The following is a 12,722-nucleotide window of genomic DNA, read 5'->3' on the forward strand; positions in this document are numbered from 1 at the left end:
TTAAAAGACAAAATTGAATGTCAAGTGTGTCTGTCATCATTGTGTTTTGACGTAGTGGCTGCAGATGTGGTTGAAACAACAAAACAAAAACTACATCTGATGACTAAAATATATGCATAGTGGATACAACTTAAATATGTCATGTAACGCTTTAGATAAACTTCTGACTGATAATTTTTGACAGGACAGGTATTTATTTCATGAGGGATTGTATTTAGTCTTTCAAACACTGACAGTAATGTCAACCTAATGAACCCACTGGGCTTATGGACTTCTGTAAGAAGTGAATGTTCATGCACGGTTTCATAATTTGACCTTTCGATGACTTTGTTGAAAAGTATACCAATAGGTGTTTCTATACCTGTTTATATCAGAACGATACTAGAATTAGCCAGTGATATTACCAAGACACATTTTTATCACAGAGATTAGGGGGCTAAGACGCCTTGCTTAGGTGCAGACCCATTTAGAATTGCCGGCCAATCAGGTGACAGGTAGCTACTAAGATGTGAGGCACATGAAGGATAAGGTGTTCATTCAGAACGTCTCGACTCGCCCTAGGACAAGGGACTTAAAACGAAACCCAGAAAAACAGGGAGGTAAATAATAGCGGTGTAGATGCTACTGTGGTTTGCTTGTATTTGATGGATTGGTAGTGAATTTACCTCCAACACCAACTTGCTTTGCTTCAGTATATTGTGGGGAGAGATGAGTTATTTTGAGTTGGTGGAAGTTGATAGAATAAAAGAGAGCTGTTTCTCTGTTTATTTGCCTCATTACTGACACTGAAATGATTTCTCATAACATTGGTTGAGACTTTTTCCAGTCCCACAAAGACTTGGTTAGAGTCGGGTTGACACTAATGTTTTAGCTCTTGTCTAAATGTCTTTAAGCCAAATTTAATGATTGTCCCAGAGATATTTTCCTTTTTAACTACAAGTCGTCTTCTTTATGTGGCCTTTGAAAGTTTCAGTGTGTAGAGTGTTGACCAGAGGATTGGGGTCAGCGGGATAGCCACTGCTTTTAGGATCATCAGCAGGTTTTGTCTTAACCGGATTTGGCTGGAGGAGCTGAATCAACTGTGTCCCAGGATTACAGGGATGACATTGGAGGAGAGTTTAGAGTCCAGAGGCCAGTGCATTGACAGCTTTGTCAAACCCTGCCTGCCCATCATCTTGAATATCTTGTGGGTTCCAGTAGCACAGCGAAGCCACAGCTTGTCTCTTGGTCTACCTGTTTGCTTTCCTGGTATCTGGACTCGTAATCTCTATCGTTTTCACAGTAAGGAGTATGTTTTGCTCTTCCATGGCCGAGTAGATTTTTATATTTTGTTTTTTAGGATAACTTTTTTGGCTTGTGTTATTGGCTGGTCAGTGGTGGGGGGCATATGTTTACCCAGTTGTTTGCTGTTGTTTGGGAGGGGAAGAGAAAACAAATTCAGCATCATCCTCAAAATTGTTATCTTAAGCCGAAAGTAGCTGCCTGGTGCTTGTTGCTAGGTAACCGTTTCAAGCTGGCAAGGACAAGTCTCGAGCTGTCGAGAAAGTGATTCCCAGCGACTTTGTCTGGGCCTCACAGATTGGATATAAGAGACACTATGCGATCCTCGGCTGTGTTTCACTTAAGTAGTCATGTCTAGAAATTCATAGCAGAAGACTGAGCATCTTTCCACTATTGGCAGCATGTAAATAATGGTATTTGTGTAGTTAGTTGTTTCTCCTTTTACACACTTGTGGAATAAGGTGTGTGGTTTGTGTGCTGACCCATTATTCTTCGTCTCTTCCAGATCAGCAAGAGTCCAGGCGGCGGCGCGAAGCACACCATTAGCAGAGGAAAATGAGTGAACTGGATCAGCTACGCCAGGAGGCTGAGCAGCTCAAGAACCAGATCAGAGTAGGTCCTCCTCTCTCTTCTAGTCCCCAAGTTTGGCTGATTTATTTATGTTTGTTAAATTCACCTGCTCGATGTAAAAGATTTTAGTGTGTCTTAACCACAAGCTTGGTGATAGTGACAGTTCATTAGTACACGTTATTTGTTGAAATGATTAACTGCACATTAGTCACAGACAGCAGGATGGTAATATTTCATCATGTGATATTTGTGTTCATTAGATTGTAGGGATATGAAGTTGAAGCTCTGCTGGATGTCAGAATGATGTTCAGCTATTAGTGGAGTGAAAATCACACTTATCTTCATCATAATAACCATAACACATTTCTATGATCACCTTTGCAAAGCACAGTGACTGAAGGAGCCCCAGGCTTGTAAGACTGTCAATGGGGTGATATTGTCGGCAGTGAGTGTAAATCAACCCTCAGTGGCTGTAAAAGTACCATGTGATGTGAAGACTGACTGAGTTGTTGCGTTTCAGGATGCCAGGAAAGCGTGTGCGGATGCTACCCTGTCTCAGGTGAGTAGTTGTTGTTAATCTGTGGTCTAAAAATCAGAATTGGTGTTTGACAGCTTATTGGGTAAAAGAACCTGGTGTGATGTAAAAATGACGTTTTTCCTTTTGAATCCTTTTTAGATCACAGCTAACATTGACCCTGTTGGCCGAATTCAGATGCGCACTAGACGAACACTGAGGGGGCATCTGGCTAAAATCTATGCCATGCACTGGGGCACTGACTCGAGGTAATCTCATTCATCTTTATTTCATCCATTAACTAAATATTTTATCTCCACAGCCCAGCCCCTCTCCCGTCTAAATGCAGGAAATACATATAAAAGCTTTCTTTGACTGTCTTTGTGCCAGTTACTGCCTCCTCGGGGTCTTTGTCAAATCCTGATGGTTCACAATGGCTTCATCCACTTTACATCCAAAAACAGTTCCTTTACTTTAGGATGTCCACATTGACCTGTCATTGTATCACAGGCACGACAGGGAAGGCATCCATTCCTGTGAATACTCATCGGACATTCATCAGCCTCTCTATCTCGCAGTGCGTCTGCTGTGTTGTGTGTTCACGTTGCCCTGTTTGTGTGCACTGGAGGTGGTGCATGTGGGTAGGGAAAATACTCAAAATGGAGTCGTCCCTTGTTAAAACGAACGTTGGGGCCGGTTGCTGAGGCAGCTGAAGCAACACTCCTCAGAAAGCCTTCTCCCTGGAGTTGTGCACACCTCTCACCTCAGCAACACGACAGGCTAATCGCTGTGGTGCTGGTGTATATCGGTCCACAGAGAGACTGCAGTGAACCAGCCTGTCACCCCATCATCCCACAAGTCTTATTCCACACAAAGTCTCCCACTGTATGTATCAACTTCCACTGTTAACTTCCACTGGAGTCCAGGTGTTTATTAGACGGCGTGCTGAGATTCGGCCACCCTGGAAGGTCATAAAGATGCTTTGACCCTCAGAAAAACCTTCCCCTGCTATTTTCATTCCTTTAGAAACACCCCGGATATTCAGAAGCTGGATTTCTTCCACTTTATCAATTAAACCTTTCCCTTTGTTGCCCTCTCTAGACAATAACGTATCCAGCCAAATCATTTTATTTTATTTTGGGGTGGGGGGCGGGGACATGTTTAAAACATTAAATATTCACCACAGCAAACTACTTGAGGACTGTTGCCAATTCTCACTGACTTTTGGAGCTCTCCTCATTTCTCTAGAAACAAGCGGTTGTTGCACCTGTTTTTCAACTGCACTTGAGTAAAACATTATATGGAATGAAGTCAATTTTAAAGAAGGAAAAAAAACCATTTAGAAATATGTTACTGTTTGTTTCACCCGTGAAAACCTGAATGCAGGACAAAGTAGTTGTGTAGGTTTTTTTTTTGTGTGTTTTTTTTTAAGTATTTAAATTCTGGTGACTCTACACATTTATTGTGTCCTCTTAAGAATATGTAATCTGCTTTTCTTATGCAATATATTGCATTTGCAATGCGTCCCAAACACCATTTTTGATGGAGAGCTTGTTGGGTTACATTGGCACACTGGACTGAAAGGTGAGCACCAAAAGTCTCACGCCACTGCTCACAATACACCTCATTGTGAGGATTCATTGTTTTGCACTGAAGGTGTTCATTTAACAGCGAGGATGAGGATTTGTCTTCATTTTGAGCAGAATTCCCAGCAAACCATTTTGTCCCTTGCTTATTATCTGCAGGAGTGCTCACATGTGAGCATGTCTCCACCAGCTTGGTAGTTAAGATTTGCATAGTCCCAGCAGTCCTTGGTGTGTTCACTCCTTTTCCTATGCCTGTGTGCATTGGGACCATCGCTGTGGTTACTCTTGTTGGATTCACCCAGATAGCGGAGCACAGCCACATAGGTGCCTGTGAGCCTTCTCCAGAATGCAAAAACAAGATTTGAAAGGGGTCCTATTGGGGGGGTGGGGCTGCATGTTGTGCAGAGTCTACAGAGATTCACTTTAAAGCTCAAACATACACTGGAGTGTCTATCGGTCCATAGTCACATTTGAGTCCAGCTACTTGGTTTATGCAGTTAAGTTAACATTCCCAAGCATCATTTATCCGTTTACTTAATCACCTGTTGTGCATCTTGATCATTACTGCAAGAAACCTGTACACAATGACACTGCTCAGCTTTGCTGAAAATCACAACACTAGTGGCTTCCATGATGATAATCCAACAAGCTCCACCCATTTATGTGACAGCCAGTGTGCTCGAATGACCTGGGCTGCATTGATTTGAAAAAGGTTCCCTTCCTCTGCTTGTTTTGTTTTTCTCTGTACAGTTAGAAATCTATAAGTAGCATACAAAGTACATATCCTGGTCTCTTGGTTTTGTATTTTGGCTCTGGTGACTATACAGTACAGAAGTTTTTCAAGTTTATCACAGGGAAATTAAGTTAACTGTAACAGCTGGCCAAATATATTCTAACATGACCTTTAAAACAGCCATCCATTCGTCCACTATACCGCTTTGTCCAACCTAAAGTTGCAGGGGGCTGATTGTGATCCCAGTAGAGTCACAATTGACGTCAAACGCATGGATTTGGACTCTGGGCGGAAACCGAACTACCATTTTCAAATATTGTGGATCAGTTCTAGCTGTATATTTGAAAGAAACGTATCTAAGAATCTTGGAGTGTTCGTCACATTCATAAATAGAATGCTGGTTGTTTTCTGTGGAAATTGTAAATGTCTTTTGAATTGACTGGTCATTGATTCCTGTAATTTTTGTGTTCTGCAGGCTTTTGGTCAGTGCTTCCCAGGATGGCAAACTCATCATTTGGGACAGTTACACCACAAACAAGGTGAAGATGCCATATTCAAACCGGTCTTTAACACTGGCTCTGTAAACTTTTTCCATGTCTTTTCATTTTATGCATCAAGTTCAGAACATGGTTTCTGGTGGTGTGTAGATGTTTACTACAAGAAGACAACAAACAACTGTTGACATCAGAATTCAGTAAAATAAAGGCATGAGATGATAAATTATGTACTTGCTTTGTTCCTTAGTGAAAAAGCAAAACTAATGTTAACTTTATTAGTAGAAATGCATTTGAGTTTGATCAAAGTTAGGTCTGATCGTGCATTGATCTCCTACATTTCTTTGAAACACTATGAACCTGATTAACTGGCGCTTGCAGATCTGATGAATAACTAGACCTGACCCGGCGATGGTTTTCAGATCACGTTTACCTGTTGATTAGAGCTAAAGTCAGCAGGAGTTGACCCTCTGATCCTCTGAGTTTTATGCCAGCCGGTGTCATTTAAATTGACAGACTGCTGAGTTCATTTTAATACAATTCACACGTGTGTGAGGGTGCCAAGCAAAGCTATTTATAGTGGGTATTGTGCCCTTGAAAGGTTAAGTTAATATTGCAGACAGACTTTGTCACATGCTCTCTCTCTCTCTCTCTCTCTCTCTCTCTCCATCCCATCTGTCATAGCATACTATCTAATATTAAATCTTCCTCCTCTCCTCCAGGTCCATGCCATCCCGTTGCGTTCCTCATGGGTGATGACGTGCGCCTATGCCCCTTCTGGAAACTACGTTGCCTGTGGTGGTCTGGACAACATCTGCTCCATTTACAACCTGAAGACCCGTGAAGGAAACGTGCGCGTCAGCCGCGAGCTGGCCGGACACACAGGTTGGCCTGACACTTCCACATTACCTTCTATCCATCCATCCATGAGTCCCAGGACAGTTTCATTTGAAGGTCAGACCAGCCGACGTACTGACGTCAGCAGCCTGTGTAACATTCCAGGCTGTCTTTAGAATGAGGCCAAATGATGCTTCACTGATAACTTCAGTTTAAGTTATATAGATAAGACACTAACGACTTATTTCACCTAAAGCTTTGTTTTTCTACAGTCGACAATTAGACGGGTATAGTTGAAGGTCCTTGATAGAAAACAAAAACAATCTTTGCCTGATGCTTTCAGGAATTCTGACCTGTCCAAAGTAGTCACTCATTAGCTCCTCCTGTTATTTATTAATGAGACTGTTAGGCAGTAGTGCCATGTTGCACTTCTAAAGGAATAAAAGTTTTCAACGATTTAGTATTAAATCCGTTGTATTGCTAAATGGCAGTTGGATAATTAAAGTAGTTAACAGTTGAGCAACATGTTCCCATAATTGCAGTGTACAGATTTATTCTGATGAAATGATGGCTAAAGAACAATGACAAGTCACACTGGCATAACAGGACACCTCTGGCATTAAAACTTTTATGTTTCAATTCGTTTAAAAAAAAGGGGGGGGGGGGGGGGGGGGTCAGCTAAGCTCACAACAGGCAGAAACCATCGAACACTGAGGAGGGCAGTTTGGTGACATAACAACATTTGCTTCTTTTTCTGCTTGCGCCCTTCGTTCTGATATTACCGTAAATATTTTCACGTCCAAAACATGCCACTCACACGGTGCATCTGTCTCTGTTCAAACCGGAGGTGGTGTATCGGCTCTTCAGACAAATGAAAGTGTTGAGCTCTTAGGCAAGGAGCATTCATCTGATCAGTGTCACATGATGCAGGAAGTGTGTCAGCATTTTAGTTCCAGTTCCCTCACTATAGGGAGGGGTATGCACACTCTTAGTAAAGAATGGATTCTGGAAACCAGTCATGAAGCAGGAGGTGCCCTGGAGCTTTTTTTTTTTTTTTTCTGTTTCTGGTTGGGAGTTTGTCAATTCATCTCTGACACATACAGCTCAGGATCATTCTCTGATGGTGGATTGGAATCAACCTTTCATCCTCTGTGCAGTGAAAAAGAAGGGAAACGTGTACCTGCTGTCAGAATGAAAGAATCTATTGGAGAGGAGTTACTCAATCAGTGTTTTTCATTCCTAACAGGTTACCTGTCCTGCTGTCGCTTCCTGGATGACAACCAGATTGTCACCAGCTCTGGAGACACCACCTGGTCAGTTGTGGTATTGCACACAACACAATTCCTGACAGCATTAAAGTTATTGCTTGGAAATTGGAATTTAAACAGCTGTTTCACAATGTTTGACACATTAAAAAAAGACTCAAGTATTGTATATTTAGTAGCTTTTTAATATTTCTGTTACAATACATAAATAGTTGTCAGTGGGAACAGCTGTTTCCAATACTATTAATGTAAACACAGTGGATGTGTAATATGCCCAGATATTTGATTGGGTTTCCACTCGGTGCTTTCTAACAGAGAGCTACGGTTTACATCTTATAATTTATATATCCTCCATGTGTTTTTCCCTGTACTTGCAGTGCTCTGTGGGACATTGAGACTGGTCAGCAGACAACTACTTTTGCCGGTCACACCGGTGATGTCATGAGTCTCTCTCTGGCGCCCGACACCAGGCTGTTTGTGTCTGGAGCCTGCGACGCCTCGGCCAAGCTCTGGGACATCAGAGAAGGAATGTGCCGACAGACTTTCACCGGCCACGAGTCGGACATCAACGCCATCTGTGTACGGAGATGCACACACACGCACACACACACGCTGACATGCCACATGCAAATCAAATGAGGCAGCATGTCTGAAGTCATTCAGAGCATGTACGGGTCGAGTCTGTCGGGCCGAGTCACAAGAGTGCAAGTTCTACTGAACCAGGCATTTGAGAGCAAGTTACAGAGCAATGTCTCATTAAATATGTTCCAGACGAAACTGAGACAGTAAAATAAGACTTGAAGTGGAAAACAGTCAAATATATTTATGTATTAGCAATAGAGAATGAACTTCGAGGTAGTGGCAGCTTTAATAAAAGACGTATCGTGGAATATCCTGTCCAGATCCTCGTACAGACGGCAGCCTCTTAAAAATGTGCATTTTCTTTTCGTAGTTCTTCCCCAATGGCAACGCCTTTGCCACGGGCTCAGACGACGCCACCTGCCGGCTGTTTGACCTGCGTGCCGACCAGGAGCTGATGGTTTACTCACACGATAACATCATCTGCGGAATCACCTCCGTCGCATTCTCCAAGAGCGGCCGCTTACTGCTGGCCGGCTACGACGACTTCAACTGCAACGTCTGGGACACTTTGAAGGCCGACCGCGCAGGTGAGCCACGGCGAAAAGAGCAGAGGTCTCAATATCTGTAATGTTCACAACTTGAACGAATTGCAAGAAGAAAGGCCAAAAGAAGAGTTTCCCCAGTTAAAAAAAAAAGAAATCCTGTTTCGAGATTGATTGTAACTAACCAAATAAACACTGGATTCAGAGTTTCCACTTTTGGCTCACTCACGTTTCCACTTCCTGTTACTGGTGATGAATAACAGGGTTAACATGGGGACTGATTTAGAGAAATGAGATTTGTTGTAGTCGTCCGTTAAGAATCCAGTCATTTTACATCTAAATTGTACCGTTCTGTTGGAGGATGAAATGGGGGTTATGGGATTTGTTCTTGTCTACTTGGTTAGTTTCAACATGAAATGGGCGTGGCTTTCATTTCTGCACAATAACATTACAAATACCATTACCCAACCACCTAATGTCATTTAACAATGTGTTAAAAAGTGTGGAGTGGCCTTTGCTTCGCCTTGCGAGATCAAGAATGTCTTCAGGAGTTGATCGTTTTACATTTAATAAAAATCCTGTCCAGAGAAACTTTGCATGTTGATGGAAATGACGGATCAATGAAGAACTTGATGCTCGTAGCTCCTAGATAAGAGATTGTTTGATAGATTAGCTTCGCTGCTGAATGAGGAAGGTAGTGATGTTTTATGGCTTCATACTGGAAATGATGTCCTGTTGAGTAGATTACTGGAACTGCATTGTAAAAAGTGTGCTGGTAGGTTTGTTTACCCCAGTGTACATGTGGATAGTTTGCCCTCTCCTGGTCTTTATCTTGATTTGAATACTATTTTTTAGTCACCTGAATATCTGGCTTCTAAATGTTCTGATTCCTCAACTTTACCAAACAAACATGGGAGGGAGATATTGGCTCATCGACATTAGATACAAGAGTCTTAACAGGAAGGAGCCGAACATAAAAATGTCTCCAAGCTAATCATCATCATCATCATCATCATCATCATCCGCTATACTCTGAGAAAAATCACTCATATCTTTGAATCTCTGGAATATTGTGAGGTAAATGTGTAAAAGTGACTGTACTGACGAGGAACCAAGACTTCATATTACGTTAATCACACTTTTGCTTCAGCGTGTGTCAAATAAATGGTAAATAGACAACAAACAGCCGCTCCACGTAAGAGGTCAAGTTAAAATGCAGAAATACCAAAAACGGCTTGAAAGAATCCTGTTTAACCTTAAAACCTGAGAACTGAAGCAGTAGAACTTTATCCACACTAAATCTGAGAGAACGTGGACACTCTTTTGTCCAGCTCTACAGTCATTTTGCTCATGATAGGTGTTTATCTCTTCATTCACTTCCTCCTTCGCGGTGGCGTTAACATTATTTTGATGTCACCCTAAAGTCGGCATTTTGATGCCGACTTTAGGGTGCACATTGTATTTCCCACACTGCTCTGTGAACGCCACCTGCTTTGCCCTTTAGCAAAGAGCAGCAGTCCAGGTGCCGCCGTACCACTGATGTCTATCTATAGCGCCATGTATAGGCGACCACATAGAGTGTTGGACAGGCCGTCCATGCTGCAGGGAAACTTTGTAGGAACGCACTTTAATGGGACAAGTAGCTGCGGGGGGGGGGGGGGGGGGGTCATGTTAGCAGAATTAACGAGATGAGTTTGATTTGTATTTATTTCCAGAGAATAAAATGCATTTTGCTGATTGAGGGAGAGCATGAAGCCTCACCTGCTCCTGCAGCGTCGACCCCTATGGAGGCATGAATACTTTACAGTTATTGACAGCGTGGTGGGAGAGGGATCAGAGGAGGCACACATCTCGACAGGGAATTTCAAATTACACACACACACACACACACACACACACACACACACACACACACACACACAGGATTTTGAATAAAGAGCCAGTCTGTACCCTTTTGTGTGGTTTGAAAGCAGTTAGGCTGAACATGTGGGAATCGTCTGGGTTTTTAACTCGTGAGCCTCGGCTGTGTGTGCAGGTGTCCTGGCTGGTCACGATAACCGGGTGAGCTGCTTGGGCGTGACCGATGACGGCATGGCAGTGGCAACAGGGTCCTGGGACAGCTTCCTCAAGATCTGGAACTAGAGTCTGAAGGTAAAAGATGCTCCGAGAGGAGCTTGTTGCACTCAGTGACCTCTGTGATGTGCGTGTTTACTGCCATCTGGGGTTTGGGAATGAAAGTGCAGCTCAAGCTGAATATCAGTGGCGCCATCCCACCTGAGGGTTCTGTGTATAAGTTTTTTACATTTCAAATTTGGGTTTCTGTCACTGAAAAACACCTAAAAATGACTGTGTTGTATGTGGTGCTACATAAATAAAATTTTATTTAAATAAATCAAATGTCGGAAATGTTGTTTTCCTCGTGATGAAGTGAATAGTAAAGTTTTTCTTTTGTTTCCTCCAGATGGCATCCGGACTCCAAAGTTGAGTGGAAGACCATTCCAACATCACAATGTTCAATTTTATTGCATATCCAATCTTTTCGAAAAACACCATGATACTGACTCCAAACACCCCCCCACCCCCCAGCCCCACCCCACCCAAAAAAAAAAAACTATCCAAGGGCAAAAATTCTCTCTCTCTCTCTCTCCTTCTCATTTAAAAGAGCACAATTGTCTGTCACTCATTCAGCTAGAAAAAAAAAAAAATTCTGAAAAAGGAAAAAACAAAAAAAAAAAAAAAAGCTTGAGGAATTTTTGTGGTTTGAAAGTGGAACGGAGGGGAAAGTTGTGCATTCCTCCCATGACCATGGTCTGGTATTGTAATAAGTGAAAATAGCCACCACTGCTGCCGCCACCAACACCGTCACCACCATCACCATTATGCACAGGTCAGAGTAAAGGTTCTTACATCGACAGTGATCTAACTCTTCATAGCTTGTTTGGGCCATTTTTATTTTTTTTTGTTTCTTTGTTTTCATGATTCAATTTTGTCCACAAGAGGTAGATCAGCAAACTGTCAGTTTGATGTTTCAAAATGAGGATCAAAGCTTTGTTTTATTTCCTAGTCTTTACACATTTTAGAGGATGTTTTTAAGTCTGAGAAACAAGCTGAACCTCCAGATTGTGTCATTTTAAAATTCAGCTTTACCCCGACCCCCACCCAATCCAACCCCACCCAACCCCGCTGGAGAACAAAGCGAGAGAATTCAGCTTCAACAGGGAGTCCTCAAGCCATTTCTGGCCCTTCTGTATATTTAGCCCCCATGATACTTTTACTGTTTCTTTATCTTTTCTTTTTTTTTTTCTTCCAGTGTAGTCCACCAATCTTTGTTTGCACAAAAAAAAACAACTTTGCATATATAGAATAATGTTTAAAGAAAAAGAGTTAACTAACCAAGCACATGCTGTTTATGATAATGAATGCTCGTTTTTAAAACGAAAAACAACAAAACCATTTTAACAATCCTTACACCTTTTTGTCTGGCAACAGTGTAGAATAATTAAATGAAGATTAACCCATCGGATCATAATGGAACCCCCACCCCGCCCTCCTTTTTTTTTTTTTTTTTTCTTTCTTTTTGGTTTAGTTTCTTTCCTCCTTTGACTTTAGTTTCTGTTGCCCGTGGTTGGGACCGGTGATGTGATTTGGTCGGGTAGGGAGTACCTCCACTTTAGCCCGGTTACAATCCGGACGTTTCTCTTTTTAACAGAGGTGCCCATTCCGTGCTTGGAAATGCAGTTACTACTCTGTGAATGACATGTTGTATAAATCAATGTTTGAAAATAATGATATTGAAACTTTTTAAGTTAAAAACGGAAAAAAAAAAAGATTTTGGTTGTCTGCCATGGGTGGGTTATCTCTTAGAATCGCATGCTGTAGAATTGCTTAAAAGGTGCATATGGAATTGAGTCCTTTTGATGTTTTTCTTTAAGAAAATAACCTGTTGAATATATCAATACGATGGTATTTATAGTTTTCTTTTCTTAGTTTTTTTTTTTCTTTTCTTTTTTTCCTTTTTGTTTTTTCGGCTACTCCGTGCATACATGATCCAACTAAAATGTCAAAGCTATGCACTCGAGAAGCGAAACCCTGCAACGTAAACGGTTACTTGGTCCATTCTTGGGAGGGATTCCACAAATTTAAGAAGTAAATGTTTAAATTGTACACACATGCATACGTACATTCATTCACCTTTAAACATACACGATCTCAAATGGAACAAATACAATTTTCATTCCTTCTGTAGCAAACAAAATTCCATTTACAAAGAAAAAACATTTTATAACAGGTTTTTTTCTGTCCTTTAATAAAAAAAAAA

At 41.7% G+C, this 12,722-nt stretch overlaps 1 protein-coding gene across 3 annotated transcripts in view; it reads left to right on the top strand.

Moving 5' to 3' along the window:
- The window catches only part of gnb1a (guanine nucleotide binding protein (G protein), beta polypeptide 1a), a 32,848-nt gene extending 21,694 nt beyond the window's left edge, over positions 1-11,154 (top strand). The window contains exons 1-11 of one of the 3 annotated variants that reach the window (XM_080470403.1): positions 482-599; positions 1,787-1,893; positions 2,372-2,410; positions 2,528-2,634; positions 5,160-5,223; positions 5,901-6,063; positions 7,262-7,328; positions 7,658-7,859; positions 8,233-8,449; positions 10,440-10,555; positions 10,866-11,154. In XM_080470403.1, coding sequence (XP_080326529.1) covers positions 1,837-1,893; positions 2,372-2,410; positions 2,528-2,634; positions 5,160-5,223; positions 5,901-6,063; positions 7,262-7,328; positions 7,658-7,859; positions 8,233-8,449; positions 10,440-10,546 — 1,023 coding nt within the window. In that variant the 5' untranslated portion in view covers positions 482-599; positions 1,787-1,836 and the 3' untranslated portion in view covers positions 10,547-10,555; positions 10,866-11,154. Of the gene's footprint in view, positions 1-481; positions 1,282-1,786; positions 1,894-2,371; positions 2,411-2,527; positions 2,635-5,159; positions 5,224-5,900; positions 6,064-7,261; positions 7,329-7,657; positions 7,860-8,232; positions 8,450-10,439; positions 10,556-10,865 lie in introns of those variants that run through there. The other 2 variants (XM_080470402.1, XM_080470401.1) reach the window with 2 other exon arrangements.
- Positions 11,155-12,722: the final 1,568 nt, after the last annotated feature.

The sequence above is a fragment of the Lipophrys pholis genome (genome assembly GCF_963383615.2).
Source record: "Lipophrys pholis genome assembly, chromosome: 8".
Classification (NCBI taxonomy): domain Eukaryota; kingdom Metazoa; phylum Chordata; class Actinopteri; order Blenniiformes; family Blenniidae; genus Lipophrys; species Lipophrys pholis.